This window comes from Ischnura elegans, chromosome X (assembly GCF_921293095.1).
Source record: "Ischnura elegans chromosome X, ioIscEleg1.1, whole genome shotgun sequence".
NCBI classification, from domain to species: domain Eukaryota; kingdom Metazoa; phylum Arthropoda; class Insecta; order Odonata; family Coenagrionidae; genus Ischnura; species Ischnura elegans.
In genome coordinates, this window is record NC_060259.1 from 109,385,619 (window position 1) to 109,406,299 (window position 20,681).

The window sequence follows — 20,681 nt, forward strand, 5'->3', positions numbered from 1 at the left end:
CATAAGTACTATGCATATTAAATTTCGGTATATCAATCATTGTGTTATCGCTTAACCCGAACCATCTTCCAGCACTGGTGCCAGCGGGTATTTTGAATGGCGGAATACTTCCCGCTCATATCACATCAAGCCGTTCCGAATCACGCATCAACATAAGCGCATCAATGGCTAGATGCAATTTCGGAACGGCTACATCAAGGTCATGCGTTGATGCGGATGATGCATGATTCGGAACGCACCCTAGGTAACACAAAATTGTAATGCAGTGTTGCATTCTGCAGGATGACAAATCTTTTCAATGCATTGCAGAGGTTTATCAGTTTTCGAGCAAGTTCTGGTAAGGCATCTTGCTCGTAGGTCGGAGAATTACTGTATATGTACTTTATTCAATTATAAGACCACTTTCAGACGAAAGGATTTTCCGCCGGTCGCCTTTCACGGCACAGCACACGCTGTGGCATTAACAGAGTCATCTTGCCTGAAAGCTGCCTGAATTTCATGTGAACAGCGGCCAGGGAAATATCTTTTCGTCTGAAAGTGGCCTCAATGTATTATTGTCTGTATTTCACGCCGTAGACGGCTCATCGCCAGACTGGATTGAAATGGGTGCCGTGACGTCGATGGTGAGATTCAACTCCTTTCAAGACATTCATTGCAACCTATGATAAGTTGAAATAATGGCACCCTGTCATGGACGGTTGCAGGCAAAAAGTCAGCTCGTTTGAAAGAGCCACTCCGTGGCTACGGAAATGTTAGTATGTTGGCGAGAGCGACAAACTGACGAACCCTTAAATGTGCATGTTAAAGCAACTCATAAGAAAGAAACGCGGACCCCATGTAATTGGAAAGATATATATGCATTTTTATCTTTTTTTCACTTCTTGCTACAGAACATTTCGGCTTTGGGCGCTAACTTCAAATCCTCACCACTGTTCCGAGCTGGTTCCAAAGTACCGTGGTTATGTGATTGTCTTGATACTGGTTCCACTGGCCAAGAACCAGCAGTACCGAGAACCGGCTACCAGAACAGACCCATCTCTACTCTATCAGTGATACTTTGCATAATTTTCAATACAGTGGAGAAAGAAACAGGAAAACTAAATGAGGTCAAGGTACACGTTTTGGGGTATCATTTTTGAGAATTTACGCGAGTGAACCAATACTTCACATGAATAGGTTGAGAAATGACAACATGTATGTTTTAGGAAAACAATGAATGTGGATAATACCGTCCCTGTCTTTATTTCCCTGATAATGGGACATGCTTCTACAGCTCTTCTCCAGTGTGAACCTAGCTCCTGCCAGTATAAAAGAAGAGAAACTTATTATATAAACATGACAACTCACTCCCATCATCAATGGCCTTGATGACAAATGAAAAGTCTTCCATTTTAACGTCCTCAAAGATGATGGAGCACAGCAGCTGGACTGAGAGCCCAAAAAGAATTTACTTCAAATATTCACCAGTAGAAAATCATATCCTGCATAATTTAAGATTTTAACTGAACCATAATGAAAATAACCAATTAAAAAGATCATACGGAATACGGAAGGAACTGACAATACCTGACAATACGGAAGGAACTACAGATATAATCAATGAAGGTTGCTTTGAAAATGGGCTAATACCCTTGTTTTTCTTTTTTTTTCTTGTCACTGAGCGATAGAAGGCTACATAAATGACAGTTAGGCCGGCTGCTATTAAAATTTTGTAGGCTTTTGAAACAAATATCTATCTTATGCGTAGATAGCTAGTTGCTATTTGTTACCTTCCACAAATTTCTAAGGTTAAATTCGTGTACAAAAATTTTCACATTGCTCTTTGATTACGTTTTTAAAAGGTTTAAAAGTATACCGGGACTAGCCGTGGTGATAACTTTTACGGGAGTCACCCGCACGTTTTGCAGTCTTTCGCAAGTTTTTAAAAATTTAGAAAAAAGGATTTTCTTTAGCAGGAAGATCTTCAATATTTTACTATAAAGAGTGGTAAGTTAAGGGTTGTATGATTTTTTTAATGATCCTTCTTAGCATAAAATCAATATCAAAAAGCATTTTTTTTAAACTCTTGCATAAATAACCACGGAAAACATTAAAAATGGCCACTATTGACAAAAGAAGGGTGGTGGGAGCAAAAGCAAACATTTTTTCGTAACTCATTAAAAAGGTTTGAAATTGCCATCTTTGATATCACAAAGTTCCAATTTTCTGGTCCCAGTGACTTTGTATAGTTGAGAGTGTACTGTAAAACTATAAATGCTTGGCTAAAATAGGAATGGGCTCATGGGAGCCGTGGTAAGGCAGCAAGTTAGAGGTTCGGTTGTACTGTTTAATTGATCCCTCAAATACATATATATAGTATAAGCACGTGAAAGGGGCGTACCTTTTTTCCCAGAAATTGCAGCCGAAAATGGGGGTGCGCCTCTTACACAAACTTCGTATCTTCCCCTCCTCCCTTTCCCCGATCGTAAGCCCAAGAGGAACTGAGTGGCCTTGGTTTTCTACGTGAGTCAATCATCTAAAAACCAAGGCCAAAAACAAGTGGGAGGCAGGGGAATTTCTCCCTTAGTGACGTATTTTTACAATGCTCCTGTTTGTGTTTCTTACTCTTGAGCATCGCGCTGTCACGTCTGTACCTCAGATGTGAACATGGAAAAGATCGCGCATAGCGTTTCGCTCTGGAGGGCATGCTAAATTTACTGCTACAGTGGGCATACTTCAGCATTTATACTGCATATAGTAATCACTTATCAAACATAGAGAAACGCACAGTTTTGAAGGACAATACCTGGTCAATAGTCAACATCTGTCTTGCCAAGTAATTTTCATTATGCTGAGGGCCTGATTTTTCAAAAATCATCTTCAGACGCTAAGGGTTATTGCAGTTGAAAATTATATTGGTGTCAAAATCTGCTGTTTAAAAAATTCAAACAAGTGTGTACATTGTTGGACTAAAGATAAAATAAATTGGAAATGCTTATAATTGAAGAGCGCTGAAGGAGAGGTAGAGGGGAAGGAGCGCGCTCCCTCCGTCATTCACGCAACAAGGCTATGGGTTAAGGAGGAAGGGAAGAACACATCCGATCTTGCATGTGACGTCGTTGCCTTCAAAGCGAAGGGGCAAAGGCACAGCAAAATGATATACACAGTTTGAGTTGCCTGAAGTTTCCAGTCTGTCTTGTCTTGTTTGAATGTGCTCATGCTACCCTTGTTTCTTCCGAAATTGCACTGTTTGGACTATTTTGAATATTAGTAGCCTTGTTGTAACTATAAATCTTTGTGTCAATCAATTACAGCTTAAAAACCTTAAATTCTGTCAGATAGGCGTCGCGTTAGATCTCTTTCTTTTTTGAACCTCTTGTGTATCATACAATTATTGAAAGCTATCGAAAGATATCTTCAGGCTCAGTAGGTGACTCAACTAGCATTTGGCCTGCAGAAACTGGGAGAATTGAAACTGGGAGATCGAACAAGGTCAGTTGGTGAGACGGGTTAGGGATGAAACAAGTTTTGATTGTTCCCGCATAACTTGATATTTTCCTTTGAGGCAAGTGATTTATGGTCTGTGGGATCTTGGAAAGGAAAAAAACGTCATAGGCATGGGCTGATGGAGGGCCAGGGGTGATTAGGTGTAATCTATGCCATGGTTATTTTCCTACGGCGCTGAGATTCCCCCGAATGTTGTCCAATCTCTTGGAAAGATTCACGCTATGTGCCTGTCGTGTTTTGCTTTATAATTTTCCACAGCTGAAATTGTATTGCAATGATCCTGCGAGAGCTTTCAAACAAAATTGTTCGTGAGTAGGACAAGCATCGTAGTGCAACGGCATATGCAAAGAGAGGATCGGAACTCTTTCTACTCCCTCTTATGGGACGTTGCATTCACGAAAGCATTGGTTGAAAATTTCAGATTCAATTTCTTCGATGAATTTGGATTCGAAGTGCATTAAGGTGTAGGGTATTATTCGTGGATATTTGGATCTGAGGTATCTGATCTGACCATTCCTAATAAGCATCATAAGGTTAAGACCACAAGTGAATACGTACTTATCTCCAAGCACCATACATATCGTGTAAATTTAGCTGAAAAACGCCACGTGAATTATAAGTATTGAAAGGGGAAATTTTGATGACTGTTGAAATCTGCATAAGTCTGCAACACCGCACGATAAGATAAAAAATGCCGGAAAGTTTTTTTTCTTTGGCTCTGATGCTCAAAATGTGCCTATTACACCCGCTTATACGGTAAGCAGAGTACAAAGCACCAAATGCAAGCTAACTGTAGGCCATCCTGCACTTCAGTCTTAAGCATCTCCATGCTCTCGCATCACCCTGTGACCCCCTGGATGGCTTTCTTATGGCAAGCAATGGATTTAATCATTTATCTTACTCATGCAATTTCTCATTGAGTGAGACTCCATGGATATGGTGCCATGGTGTTAGAGGAGAATCGCACCTAAATCCAACTCTGTTTCTGGCGATTTACAATAACTGATCGAAAGCAACCCCTGAGCCCATACAAATACTGACCCCTACGAGCAAGCTTAAATCACCACCACCCCCCCAAAAGTGAGTCATACAATAGTAACCAATAATTTCTTAGAAAAATAAGAATTTAAGAAAAAAAAAGAAAGAAATCAGAATGATACATATACAGGGTTCCCACTCAACCATGAAAAAACTTGGAAAAAGCCGTGAATTTCGCCATGAAACCTTAAAAATATCTCAATCTTGATAATAATACTACGATTTAATAATCAAATTCGGTATGTTAGTCATGTTTCGTGGTGAGGCACACGCAGACTCTAAGTCTACGCATTTCTCTACACATGAATATTCAAAGTGTAGTAATTGGTCCGTAATATATGACGGCACATTGACCGATATTTTCCATTTTAATGGCGGAAGTCTGTTATTTTATCTAAGCGTTTCGATTTCAGTGATAGCTTGGGATGGACTTGTATTTGAAAATGGATGAATGAAATAACTTGCATTTCTAATGGACCCAGAATGAACCATTTACGAAAATTATCTGATTTGTTACTCGAAGTTCGGTTCCCACACAAAATTAGGGCACATGCCATATGCTTAGAAATATGAGTTTGCCATTGGAAGTTTACTTTAGGAAACATTTCTATTACAAATAGGCTTTCAATTTATGGCAATAGCTCTCAATAGACTACGCTCACCTTGTTTGGATCGTTTGAAGATCGCGGTCCCGTCGTATGATTTTCCTGCATCCATTGTTTAACGAAAATGAGACGAAGTGTTTACAAAATGTTGTTTGTGGCTAATAACGACAGACACCCCCAGGAGATTGAATTACTATGGGGAGAAGCTGAGTGCCGTGGGATAGTACCATTAGCGCATTTCCCAAGATCCACTATCCCCCTCCACTCAGAACTCGCCTCCCCCCTCTGAAGCTTTCCTTTTCTTTCGAAATAAAAAAAGGTCTCAGCTCGCGCAGGGATCATATTACGATGACCTTAGCTTCGGAAAAAATATCAAGTTACACGGGAACAATAGAAATGTGTTTCCCGCCCCCCCTTTTCTCACCCACTGAACTTTTTCAGCGTAACAGCTTCAAAGTTCCCAGTTTCTGGAGGTTAACTGCTGCATGAATCACCTATTAGCCCAAAAGGTGTCTAACAATGAATTTCGGCAATTGGCATTATACTTTTATTAGATTGATTGATGAGAGTAATTCAAAAAAGAATGAGACCAAACACGAGGTATTTCTAACGTTTTTTAAGCATTTAAAACAAGAAAATAGTTGGAAAAATACAATGATGATTTCTGGCAAAACTCGATATCCTCGTAGCTGAGCTTCTCGGCAGTCATTGTGGATTTTTCCGAAAACAGGATATCAGGTTATTATCAGTTATCAATTTTTGAGTTATACTATAAGTCTCAGTTGTAAGAGTTACTGAGGAAGGGTTATCTTGTCAAGATATTTTGTTTCTCCCTACTAACAATCTGGATTCCTCTACTCATCTGGCACTACGATAATTAGAAAAGAATGTGTAAGTGCCTTCTCTTTAGAACAAAATATTTCATAGCTATTTATATGGCAGGATATTTGAAAGTGATAATATTCGAATCAACAATATGACCTAAGTGTCTCGATAAAGTACTAGTATTCCTGTAATTGGCTAAAATCTTCTTTGAATCCTTTAACAAATATCATAGTTTCGCGCCAAAATCCTGCGTTTCCTGGGACATAGGCAACCTATCCAAATATTCCCGCATCGATCGTTTTCCCGCATTCATCGTTTTTTTCGTTCATCCCCCTGAGAAACGATAGATCGAGGTTCCACTGTAATTATATGAAATTGATTTTTTGATTTATTACATTCTATAAACAATTTTAATAACTATTTTCGGCGTTCTCAGAAAGATTGGGTAAGGGAAATTTGTTTACTGTGCGGTAATAACTACGTGCGCAAAAAACAATCTCTCGGAGGCGCGAGGAATTAAAAAAGGACTTCCGGTGATCAGACGGAAGAAGGTCCTAAGGGCATTCCCATATTAACACATACCGTGCTGACCGTTTTTTGAAGAAAATGCCCTGTGGCTGACTTTTTGGCAAAAATTTGTATTTTTTTATTATTATTTTAACGACGTGATCTTATGATTTGTGATGCCTGCTACATGTTTTCGCACTTTTTTTAAAAAAGTAACCCTTCATTTGTTAAAAATTTGAAATTTAAATTTTCTAAGTATCCTGTCAAACTTTTGATACCTTCCCGCAACACACCTACATGTTTCCCACATTTCTTTGCTCTTTGTCAGTACTGTAGCGAAAACCCGTTCAGACTTTATCACTTTCTGGAAAAAACTAATGGAAATAGTAATGCAGCAAACATTATTTTTATAATCTGGAAATGATACATTCAAATACGATTTTAAATGTTTTATTGCTCAAAAGAAAATGTTGCGAGTATTACCAATATTTCCAGCAAAAGTGTTGCTCCCTATGGTGGAAAAATTATTATGAACGATATGATATCCTCTGGATAAGATTTTATAATGATATACATTGGTTTATAAATGAAAGGGAAAATTTGTATAAACGATGAATTGTTGCAATGAAACTTATTGTTTTACGAATCAAAAATTGACCAGTATTTTTAGAATAATTTTTCAGTTACTAAATACTTCGCATAAAATAATATCTTTTTAAATAAATATTGAAATAGAAAATATTAAAAAATTAAACAAAATATTAAAAAAGGTAAACATTAAAAAATAATTTTTTCCGCTGGGTAAATAATTTTCTGCATCACAAATTCTTGTGATACTTCTGGTAACAGTCAAGAAACATTCAAGGATCAGATAGGCAGGTGGGGCTATAATATGATGTATCCTGGTGGACATTCTTCTTGAAGCACTGCCTACATCTCTTCTGTTTTCGTCTTTTCTGTCTATCGTGTTTTTCATATAATCGGGGAAATGTCCTAATAAGCCCTTGGTTTTGGTTGAGGCAGGCTAGGATGACTATCTCCTCAAAGGGATCGAAGGTACAGATATTGTCATAAGAGATTCTATAACTGGAATTAGAAAGTCGATGAGAGGAATTTTCCAAACATTTTCCTTGAATAAAAATAATGGTTCAGTTACAGTAATTTCAGTAGGTGGATTCCCAATTTTTAGTACCATTTGATGAATTTTCTTTCAATGGGAAAGTCAGTCATCATTTGATCCCAATGATCGATGCCACAATTTTAATTGCTATATTCAACCACCGCTTGTGGCTTTCTTGGCGTGCACCCTCGCCTCTTCATAGATTTGTTCATTTTTTGCACTGAATTCAACGATGATCGTCCGCACTTCCCTCTTATCCGTCCACCTTAGGATACCGATTTTATACTCATGAAAGGCCTCCACCACCTCACCTTTCTTTAATTCGTAGCAGAGCACCAAAAGAGGAATAACTTTCTTGCCTCTCCTCAGTGTCCCCGTCAAGTTAGGTTTCCCATTTGGATGGAATCTAGAACTGGCTACACTGTTATAAAAGTTATCCATATAAAAGGATTGGCCTCAGTCTAAATGATCCTCCATCATTTTTTTTACTATCTTCTCCGAATGCCCTTTTCCAGACACTTCTGAGTTGGAGGACCTGCAGCGCCAAACCCTTTGCTTCCGTCAACATATACAACTTTATTGCGTACCTGTAGCGCTTTCCCCTCATATATTCACTATATCCCAGCCTAGGTCTCCATGGAATCATAGACTCATCCAAACTTAGGTCACGTGAGCGGGTCACTACTTTTTCCATTGTTTCCTTGAATGCGTCTATATGGGGCTTATTTTGAATAATCAGTGGGCCAGAGGAGTGTTAGAGTCAGAAAACGTAGATAGGTTCTTGTTGATTTGAATGGTTTGTAGAATTGACATGAATTGATCTAGCGACTTCTCTCTTCTGAAGCAATGCAAGTCATATAAAGATCAAGCTTTTCAATTATTGGAGATACGGGAGATTTGGATAATTCTAGCACGAAAAATAAGGCCAAAAAGTGGGGAAATTCTTCTATGGTTAAATATTTCCATCTAGTAAATTTCCTTCAGGACACGTATTGCCCATTTTATATCCTCGGATCTATATATCCTCGGGCCAGATCAGTTTCTCTGAGTTCGGCGGCATGTGACTGAGTTAGTGGAAATTGTTCTCTTAGGCATTTTTTTGTTGGGGAGGATGCCAAATAGAATGCTTGTAAGTATTTCGGATATTATGGAAAAAAATCAAGTAATGAGTCTCTAATTCAAATGCTAGTGAACATAAGGATGGGGAAGTCTAGCTATTGTGGATGAAATTTAAATAGTAAAAATAAATTGCAATGTGGAACCAGGACTTAACTGAAGTTATTGTAAAATTTATGCAAATATACTTATTATTTCATGCATAGCAGCAAATAAACATATGGATAACAACAAATTTTGCCATGATGAAATCATAGCAAATAAAATTCAATCTGAAACTTTAAAAGTATAAGAACGGAAGCATTTATTTTTATCGTAAGGATAAAAATACACATATCTGGAGTATGTCCGAAATTAGGCAACCAGCTAAGCAATTTACCACGATAGCGCTAATTGACGTTAAAAATGAAAATAACAACAAGGGAAAAATATTTGTATTCCTTCTTGTAAAAAACAATTAAATAAACAATCTAATCATTGCGTTAAAAGTCATAAAGAAAGATAAAATACCTTGTAATCAAGTAATTACCTATCCTCGTCAAATGTAAAAGTATCTTTTTATTATTTCGCTTTGAATATTTGTTAAAGTTTTTTTTTTTTTAGGTACAAGAACAATTGTGAGAATATATAACTGTTTTCTGCATTATAAAATGAAATTAATAAAAAATACATTGTAAAAAGCCACCCCCAAAGACGTCCTTGCAGAGCAAAACCCGGTAAAATAGAAAAACACAGAAAAAATCGAAAAAAAATTTTTTCGGAGCGTTCCGCACGGCAAACAGGCGAAGAGTGGTGACTGACCCTCTCCCATACCCTAACAGCGGTGGCTGGCGCTCAGGGCGGAATATAACGCAAAAGAGAATCATGACGTAGCGTCTACGTCATCAGTCACTGGGTAGTGGCTGCCATGACGTAGACGCTACGTCATCAGCACGGAACGTGCTAAAGGAGGCCATAGTATTCGGCGTCCGGGCAAGAGCGCGGTTGGGTTGGGCCTTAAGTTGGCCCTGAATTTTCCAAACGTTGACGTCATAACAGATATCACTTTTCATTGCTGCGTATACATTATATGTCTCGTACGTATGGCGGATGTCGCGTACGTTAATTTTTAGTTAATATGCGGCCGATGATTGTCCATTTTTCACTTATAAACGGACCATGAATTTGACGACATTGAGACCGTGAAAACCTGAAAAAAAACGTGAAAACCTGGAAAAAACCGTGAATTTCATTATTTAGTTAGAGTGGGAACCCTGTTATAGCAATGAAAGTGAAAGTCCATGAAATAACACTGCCTTAGAGAATAATTTTCATCAAACACTACTAGGTGATTCACTACAACGTTTCCGATATTATCCATTCAATCTTTCCATTTTGAAATTCTAACAAATTCTCTTAAAAGTAAAATGTTCAAATCAAATACCTAACTAAACATTAACACTCGTCCTTTCATCCTAGTTTTCTTCTTGAATGAATGAAAATATAAGACCTGTTCATGAAAAAAAAGAAACCCCGTGAAGCAAAGCCGTTGGATTTAATTAAATCAGAAACAAAACTTATGATTTGTTCCGTTACTGTGGCTTGACCGAACCCAATCCTATTTTAGCCAAGGGCTTACAAAACATCATTTGAAAAATAAATTGATTTCTGTGTGTTATAGCCTATGTAATTCATGTATGTAGCAGCATTTTCCTTGTGCTAGTAGAAAATAATTTTGTAGAAATCATGGCTCTACTCTAATAGTAATGAATTTATAATAATAATTGGTGGTAAACTTAATTCTAGCATTTTATACCAATTTATAGCTTTAGTAGTGAGTTAAATGGAGGCATTGTATTAAACTTGTATGTTGTGGCTATCTGTATGATTTATTTAGTCAGCTATTATTTTCATTTCAGGGACTCCAGAATCTTGGAAACACCTGCTACTTGAATGCAGTCCTTCAGTGTTTGGCTCAAACTCCGAGATTTGTGCGATGTCTGGACTTATGCTGCCGAAGCAAATCAACATTTCGTTTATCTGGTGGTGACAATTTGATTCATGAGAATCATGGAGGCTATGTGGTAAGAGTTTTTCCTTCCTTCGTATTGTAACCCATCTCGTCGGGTGTGGGGTGGGGAAGGGTTCCTTGGAGGGTTCGCTCAAGGCGAGCGGGTCGTGGTTCAGGAGTAAGGGGAGGTGGGGGAAAGAGAAGAGAAAAGTGGGTGTGGGGTGGGTTTCAATTGCTGAATGGAGGCTGGCGTGCACGAAATAACAAAGGCTTACGCGACAAGTTAGAATTTCAACAAAACTTTTAATACACAATTTAACTTTGAAATAAACAACAAAACACATAAATGGATTATTCTTTTGAATAAAAAAAAAAAACTACTGCTACTGGCCAGTTAAATACTAAATGACAACAATTATCAAACAATAAAAGAAAAGAAACTCTGTTTTTAGCAAATGTTGGCGTAAATGAAAGAAAATGGAACAGTTAAATAATGACCAATGCCAATATCAAATTATAACACTTTGTCCTAATTACTATAATTATCCACCCACACACACGGGGAAAAGGGGAGGGCAGAAAAATAATTTAAAAAAATGCACTGGAATGTTTCACAATTCTTCTGGTCTTGAATGGGGGGAGATGGGGCTCTTCGGGGATCTTCTGAATTCAGGGAGAGGGATATAGGGTTACAAGAGTACTTATCAGCTCTCTCTGTGTCGTGGATGGAGATGGCTGGGATGGGCTGAGAGAATCTCTTAACTCGGGCATTGTGGAGTGACGTTCCTCACTTTTGCATGTTGGAAATCTGCCGTTCGTCTCCTCTTCCCTTGCTACCGCCGTACTTCAATTCGTTGTCAACCGCCACGTCTCGCTGCATCTCTCTCTCTCTAGTCCACAGGTTTACAGGAATGCCTTTGTTGACCGCCAGATCCTCCGGCTGCATCTCCATGTCGAATACTCTTCTTTAAGCCTAAGCAGGTAACCCAAGATTTTGGCGAGTAATTGTAATTTCCTTTAAAGGATTCAAACAGGAATTTAGCTGATTAATGGAATATTTTAATTTTATGGAAACGATTCAGGCGTATAGTTAATTCAACTAACATCTCTTTCAAATATTCTAAAGGGACACACCCCCTCGCAAAAAAATTATTTCATGCCGTCTAGGCATACACACTGCTACGATGGATTTCTGTCTGATGTATACATTCTTATCTACCAAACGCCATTTCAGCGGCATGCCCATCTGATACTCGGCTTCATCTAACTTCTTATTTTTAACAGGTAGCTCGCTCTACCCCTCTTCCCTACCCTACCCTACCGCTCTACCCCACTCTTCTACTGTCAAGTGCTAGCAGACAATCCGAGGCGTTTTGCAAAATACATGCGCTTCTTTTCTTCTTCTTCAACTATTTCCTGTCCATCTTTGGAATTTCTCACAAGATAAGTATGTGAATTTGAATTGTTATCTGTGAGAAACCAAATATCCTGAGAAAATATCCCTTCGTCTGTGACTGTGACAATAGAGATTTCTAGCATAACTCATAAATTGTAACTTGATATATGTTTTCAGAAAAAAAAACCGCATCAACTTTCGAGAAGCTCAGCTGCGAGGATATCGAGTTTGTCTTTCCGACATTTATTTTCTTGCGTAAAATGTTTAAATAAAGTCAGAAATATGTTGTGTTAGGTCTTATTCTTTTTTAAATTATGCGCACATTACTAATATTTCAATCCAATGAAGGTGTATTATCAATTGCCGAAAGTCTCTGTTAGACACCTTTAGGGCTAGTAGATGACTCATGCAGCAGTTGACCTCCAGAAATGGGGACCTTCGAAGCAGGTAGGCTGAAAAAGGTCAGTGGGGGAGAAAGAGGGAAGGGTGAAACATGATTCTATTACTCTCCGATAACTTGATATTTTCTCTTGAAGCTTTTCATTTATGGTCTTCGTAATACGAATCCTGCGCGAGCTGTTGGAACTCGCCATAGCGAGAGTTTCCATCGACGGAATACCTTCACTAAGAGTTCCTAATCTCTATAATTTCTGGCACTCTGTTAGAAAAGAAGTTAACATGGAGTGCTCAGTCTCAAATTCGTGTAGTAAACTTTTGTTCGATAAATAAGTTGTTCATTTTGGTAAAAATATTGTGGCATTAACATTCGCGAATGCTTAATCTTCTTTTATTCCTTGGGCCGCAGAAAGCAGTCGGCAGCGTACCCGCACGTCCGTGAGTTGCATGAATAAAAAGCATTTGATGGCAGACAACATGGCCAATAAACACCAAACACGTCTTAGCAAGAAAATAAAAATAATAGAGTAAATAAGAGTGGCATATTTAATTTATCTTCCAATTCGCTCTTCACAATAAAAAAACAAAATCACCCAAGGATTGCAGACCATGAAGAGTTAGAAGGATCTTTGTTCGGGTGGTTTTGCCCACTTCAGTCTGCGGGAACTTCTGAGATAGGGGCTATGCCTAAGCCTAAAGCGGAGTATTTCAGGGATAGATTGCGAATCAAGAACTGCAAGAGTTCGGAAGGTTAAATAACAATAACAGGAACAATAAATATACACCAATGGAAGCATTTGAGGCATTAAATTACCGCGATATAGTTTTATCAGATATTTTTATAATTTTCAGCGGAAAATACCAAAATAATAGAATGATCACGTGAATGCACTAATTAAGCACTTAGAAAAATGGCTTAGTTGGTTGTGCATTGGTATAATTGACAAAGCAATGCTTTGCATGATTTTTAATCAGTACACTGCTTATAAATTGTTTGAATAGTTAGTTGTTATTATTTATAATTAATAAATATTGATTTTTAAAGGGCTATAAGCTCATGATAATCATGTCTTATTATATAAAAATTTAGTAGAAATGCTTCAATAACTGGATTTGATGCTAATGAGTAAATATTTTATCTAACATATCTACCAATAACTACTGTCAACAATGGCGATGAAAGCTCTTTAGCTTTACTGTTTTAATTACTATTAACTTCAGAATGGATCATGTCATGCTTTGAAAACCATTTATAATTAAAGAAAAACAAATTAGGGTCTTAGTAGTGCCTTCTTCCGTTTCCTCTATACTCCCTTTCCGTTTATTTTGCGTCGTCAACAATAATTGTAGCAGGTGACATTTTATTTAAAAATCATCAATGAAGTCAGCACGGAAACTTGGATGTCTTGAAAAAAACTTGGATGTCTTGAACAAAACTTGAGGAGATGACTCTTTTCCACCTTGGTGCTTGGTGCCTTTTTGGCATGCTGGCACCGCGGCCGGATTTCCCTGGTGGTAGAGCCGAGGCCAGCCAGCAATCATCTACGATCAGCGCTACTCGAGACACTTGGTACATGTCGCGAGTTTTCTGAGCATGCAGATTCGTCAACATGTATCAACAGGTGCTCAATGATAACTTTGCCAATTTTAAGGGACACTTACTACAAAACGAATGGAATCAAATTCCCAGGAGAAACTAGGGACCAGGAAAATCCCATGATCCCAACCCTAATGCAAATTTCAGTGAAATACCACTTTAGCCCCGATGATGGAATATGGCTGAGGTTCCAAAAAGAATGGAGAGATAATTTGGCTAGAAGCTGGAATAGGGTTTTTTTTACTCTGCTGGAAAAGCATTAGATCTTACTTCGGTTAAAGTAGGTTATTACTCCATCAAAAAAATTAAAATTGACAAATAAATGCTTTGTGTCATGATTCAATTGAAATCTATTGTAATCAACCAATCTTGCTGTTTATGTGCTTCTCCTATTCTTGCAGTCTAAGTAGTAATATCTTAAGAATCTCTTTTTTTTATTCTACCGCTGTAAGAGGCGGCTGCCGTCTTCCTGACATCATTCCCTTTCCCATCCAAACTCAGCGATAACGCCTTTCCTTTTGGCTTCCACGATTCCCCCCTCCACCCAACGCAACAGGAAGTGCTTGCATGGCCACGTAAGGTAAGAGATCTTTCTTAAGAACGTGAGCCGCTACACACCTGAGAGAATAACAGAAAACGCTTACCAGAGGGAGACGGCAGTTCGCGTGGTGAGTCGACGGGTGCAAGCCAACAAAGGCAGATTAAAGAGTGATTGTTGACGTCATGAGTTGTTTCCTTTTTCTGTGCGATTTTCCCGATCAATCCCCGGGCGACGACGACCAGAGGGCCTTGGCGACTTACACCACAGAAATTTTCTTGTGCCCGAGTTTTATCTTCAATTGTGGTTTGGCAAATGTATTATATATTTCTGAAATTATGTGAAAACTTTTTAGGCTGAATGTTGAAACATTGTAGTGGGAGTGATTTCATTGTTGTTTTTTTTTGTCCTTGCAGCCACCACTTGAAGGTGTTCTGGTTGAAGGAGGGCCACTTACCAAATCCCTTGTTAAAATTCTCCAAAACATTCGTTGTGGAGAAAAGCTGAGGAAAAGTGGTGTGATGACTGAAAACCCAGGGGAGATAATTCGTCTAGTGAAAAAATATTCAAATACATTTTATATTGGGGAGCAGCATGACTCTCATGAGCTATTGAGAATTCTTTTGGAGGGCTTGAGGACAGAAGATCTCAAAGTAAGGACTATGTCTTTGATGTCTACTTATACATTTGTTATTTTTTTCAATTAATCTTTTGAAGGATAAAGTTTACTATTAATTGACAATATATTATCTTTTAAATTTGATTGGATGCCATTTTGAGCTATATCCTGCTCAAATTATTCAGAGGTTCAGGGTAGAAAATAGTTTTTTCGTTTGCTCAAGTTCAAATTTTCCATGCGAAAAATAAGAGTGAACATCATGTCTGGAATTGGGAGATTGTGATGTAATATAATCATTAAAAGGGCTCTAAAAGTCATTTGGAGAATTGCCTGCTCACTTTCGTGGACATAGGCTTCTCTCCAAGTTCTAAATCTCAGGGTTGGCAAGCCTTCAGCGCATATTCCCAAAGTGGCATGCAGAGCAGTTATTTTGGCTCATGGTGTTGGGAGGGCACCTCAAACTCAATGGGCTGGCACATGACTTGAGTCAGTTAACTCTTATGTCAACTTTGGCTCTCAATTGCCAATACGATAGCCGCCCTTTTCCTGAATACTTCTCCACTCTCTACCTTATTCTCCAGCGAATGGGTAGAAGTGAGAAAATTAGATGGAAGAAAGGAGGCAGAGCAGCAGCTGGAAAATATGTGGCTGAACAGACTTCAGTATAGTGGCATCCTAATTGGGTGATTTTTGAGGTGTAGGGTTTGGCAGCGCCATATTATTTGGGGCACTTACCTTCCTAACATAAAAATAGGAGATTCCCCACAGTAAGGAATCCAAAGGATAGAAATCTCTGTGCCCTACCATATAATCCACCCCTGATGGATGCTGCCTAATGGCCCAAAGGGCAGGCATTCTTCCATTTGTGAAATGCTACCTCAGCAGGTCACAGTTTTATAAAATTTTTAAATTCAGTATTGACCATTCAACATATTCTGAGGCAGATATTTCAACATGGCATTACCAAAATCATCTCGTTCTTGCCAACAGATTTTTTTCCATAGCAGAAGACTCTCCAGTGTTGGAGATATTTTTTGTGTAATAACTTCCAAAGTATTGAAATTTTAATTTTAGAACTTGGTTAACCTGTTAAAAGGACCATAAATCTTATTAATTGTTGGGGAAGTTGTAGTGTAAGAAAAGGTAATGAAGGAACGCATCACCAAAGTTAAAGCTTCTCCCTATCATGTGGACATATGGGGCTCTTTTTCAGTATTACTGAAATATTATTAAGATTGCAAAAACGTCTGTTCAACAATCTCAGTTTTATTGCTGCATTTGTGACGTGAAAATTGCAACGCGTATAAAAGTCTATTGTTACGAATCATTTCACCCTGAAAGTAAGGAGTAAATGAACTGTAGAAAACATCAACATTCAAATATTTCTTATGCAGTACACTCCTGATTATGCGGGCTAATGACGGGGAGAGATGGCATAAATAATCAGAAAACACGGATAACCCAAACTTTCACTTAAATGTCTTGTAATGTTCATATTTTAGGTAAAACAAACAATATATGTATTACAGTAGATTCCGCTCAATGGGTCCACCGGTTACTTGGGGCAGCCGCTTAATTGGGGCAGACCTTGAAGAACAGAACCCAATAGAGGAATATCCTAGAGTATTCTCCGCTTATTTGGGACAGCAAGCCGCTTTATTGGGCCATGAGTCGGCGACATAGACTCTATACTAGCGACGAAATTAAATTTTTTTGTTTTCAGAATACTATTTTTTTTATTTCCCCATTTGATTTACTCTTATTTTTCTCAAATGTTCCTATTTTTGCCCTATTTTGAAAGCTCTTATTGTTATACTATCTGCAAGAGGATAGGACTTTTCTTTAATAGGACTTAGTAAAACACATTCATTCAACGTCGCCCGATGCTGTGAAAGATATTTTTAATTAAATTATTATAATTCTTAAAAATGATAATATTTTAGCTAAACTCGCTGATTTATTTAATCAAAGTAATGGTTTAATAAACTTAGGTTGCATTATAAACGTTATTTAGTCTTCTTTCTACCAATTCAAAGTTTTTCATGCCCATATACGACTGTTCGCCTAATTGGGGCAGCCGCATAATTGGGACAAAATACACAAGTCCCGATATGTCCCAATTAACCGGAATCTACTGTATTATTAATGCCGTTATTCTGTTATTTTAGAGTGATTCCCGGACTCATTGACAGCTTTCTTTGCCATTTCGCGATCTTTTTAGCGGCGATAACATGGTTGTACTCGTATTATTTATGATCCATACAAGGCCTGGTCTTGAAAACCACACATCCGTGGCTGTGTGATCACGGATATAGAAAAGTGGTTGGCACGAATGCTTCAAAACCACTGCTCAACGTCGGGAACTACACTGTCTGGCACCACACCACGTAGCCGCGTCGTGCACAAGTTGCCCGGGTTGCAACTGCTGCAGGACGTGTATCGGTAATCACTGAGTGCGGTTACGCAATGTGAGGCTTGGAAAATAGGAACACGGTGCTCCCGTGAATGCAGGTAGCGCGTGATCGCTTCCATTTTACGTTTGGGGATTCTAATGGAAATAACAAGCCTGGTGTATCCGTGGCATTAATGAAGTAATTGCGATGATTTTGCGTCCGACTTTATGTTTTTCAAAGATTGCGGAAATATTGAGCGGGAGTGAAAATCATGCACGGATAATCCGCAACACGGATATACTGCAGCCGGATAATCGGGAGTCTGCTGTACTTTGAAATAACATCAGTTCCTTGATACTAAGAGGACATTTAAATGCTATCTTCTTGTAACGCTATTTTGTCAGAAAATTTAAGCTCAAGGACAGAACTTTATTCCGTCGATCATTTGCTCAATGTCTCGGATAAAATGCATACACTTGCGCCCAAAATTACAAGAATAAAAACTCAGGGTTTGGATGGCCCAATCATCTGCTTTCACTTAGTTCTGCGGAACTTCAAGGAATTTGCCCTGTAAATGGGGGAGGAAGGAGAGGCTATGATACATCACACATGTTGCTAATGGTTAGGAAAACTGAAGCGTGGCTGAACAATGCGGAAAGGGGAGTCAAAATTTATTCTGCAGTCAACTACCCCCATGTCAATACTAGGTAGGAGTTTACTTTCAACAGTGAAAGAATCCAGTAGTCATGCAACATCCTGGAATTTATACAAGGTTTTGCAAAGTTTTACAGATCATAAATATGTCCACATTCTGTATGCAGCACCCAATCATCCATCACCAAATTTGGTCAGTGGAACCTCTGTTCCGTTGCATGATACTTTAACCATTTCACCGCCAGAATGTGTACTCTAAAGCAGTCTTAAATCCCAAAATGTTGGTTGTGCTCATAAATATCCCGTTGAGAGTAAACTCCATTTTAGGTTAGACATAGGCAAAAGCATAGTTCAGGAAAGTTGAGGAAGAATTCATAGTTTGGTCTTTTGCATGTTGTCTTACTGTGACTCGTGCTATTTTATTTCTCCAGAAAAAGGTGTAAGTAGTTTGAAAACTCCTTAGTTGTATGGGAACACTAAGTGGACCAAATTTCGGAAGATGGATGTCTTCAAGTAGTTCCTGAGAGAGCCACATTCAGATGTCAATGAGCTCTGCGTTAATTTTTCCACCACTGTACAATATTTTCCAGAAATTCCTGAATACTTTTTGGATTATTCCGGGAAAATACTTTTAAATTGAACCAATATAATTTGAAGTCTGTTTTATATAGGCCCCATCATTTCAAATTATCAAGGTTTTATTGTAGATATGACGTAACCTTTTCTTTAAGGGAAGGAAAATGTTTTCCACTCTACAAGTAGAGTGAGAATATTTTAAACCTTTCTCTGCAGAGCTATTTTTTTTGGATGGAGTTCCCCTGGTATTCTCGTCCCTCCTATTTTGGCCCCAACTCGACAAGACACCTGGCTATTACCCCGGCCACTACACCTCTAACCCATTCTTAGCTTGAGTCCACAGCAGCCCCCCTGAACTAGGGATTTAGGCATGTTCCTATTTTGAAGCCAGTTCAGAGATGTGGCCAGTAGAGGCACCACTAGTCGAAGAGCCCATCGGGAGCATTACGTTGCTTGGCTCAGCATTGGATTTCGTCGGCAATAGATACTAAATATAAGGTGAATACCGCCTATGTAATACGTTATTTGTAATTCAAATAACATCCAAATTAAATGCTCGAGTTAATGTGTATCTAAAGGAATGCAATTATTTATGTAGGCGGGGAAAAGGGATAGTTGCAAGGGCGATGAAACAGGAACGAAATTATTATATTCGCTTCAGCACTGTGGTGAATTAGGAGTCAGCATAAATTAAGAAAAGAAAGGAAAGCGTACCATCTTCAATTGTGGTCGAAATGGGACAATTGCTCCGTTAACCAATAAAATTATACCTGGTACAGGCACTTCTCAAAATTTAAATTAAGGAAATAAGCAACCATGAATCATGGGCGTAACCAGAGGGGAGCAGCCTCCCCCTCCCCAGAAACAAAAATAGCAAATTTTTTTAAGGAAAAATCAGGACTGAATTGAAACGAAAGTTTTGAACAAATTTTCTTTTAACATACGACAAATGATATTAGAGTAGGACATGCTACTAAAATAAAAATAATTTGTTTTCATGCAAATAATTTTAAAAAATAATCAAGCGCTATTATAATTTTCTTGAAATATTGGTTTCATTCACCCTATCCGTGCTAAAATATCCGTGCATCTCACTGGCGGATATAGATGGGGGTGTGCCACCCCCCTTTGCGGGGGGCCACCCGTAGTGCCAGACATTGCAAAACCACAATTCTAACTTTTTTATATCATAAGATGGCATTGTCTCTAATATGTGTATAATCACTTTGGTTAAAAATTTCTGAAGCTCTGCATGTGACTTGATTATTTTTTATTACGATAAAGTAAAGGTCGACAAGATATCTTGAGTTACCTTTACTTTTCTCTCTTCTCAAGATGCACCAGTAGCGTATACAGCTGTATCCGCTACTGGTGCATCTTGAACGATCATAGCCTGCCCCCATCCCCTAGTTTTGATCTTGGGTAAGCCCTTGCCATGAATTCAGTTAATATTATCGTAAAGTTGAAAATTATTAGCCCAAATCGATTGGCAATGTGAAGCTGTTGTCAATTACTAAATCGGGCCTTAGGAATAGTGGTGAGGAGGTGGAAAAATGTGGAAATTTTAAGAACTGATACAAGCCAGACTCGTTTAAAAGGAATGAGCCAAAAGGAAAGTCCTAGTATAAAAATCACAGCAAGGAATCAAAAGGTATCATCCATCTAGTCAATAGGAAAGCAAACAAAATCCTAGGAGCATAGAAAAGAAAATACAATGCAGTTTCAATGACAGAGCAAGACTGCACCCAAGACAATTAAAGATATATTTAAAGAAAATTAAGATCCTTTTAAGAAGGCTCTTACGCGGTAGGGGTGAAGGACAAGT

General features: G+C 38.3%; 1 protein-coding gene across 4 annotated transcripts in view; it reads left to right on the plus strand.

The window, feature by feature from the left end:
* The window catches only part of LOC124170504 (ubiquitin carboxyl-terminal hydrolase 16), a 159,057-nt gene that overhangs the window by 37,199 nt on the left and 101,177 nt on the right, over positions 1-20,681 (plus strand). For all 4 annotated transcript variants that reach the window (XM_046549275.1, XM_046549273.1, XM_046549274.1 and 1 more), the window contains exons 7-8: positions 10,596-10,760; positions 15,031-15,267. In XM_046549275.1, coding sequence (XP_046405231.1) covers positions 10,596-10,760; positions 15,031-15,267 — 402 coding nt within the window. The remainder of the gene's footprint in view (positions 1-10,595; positions 10,761-15,030; positions 15,268-20,681) is intronic.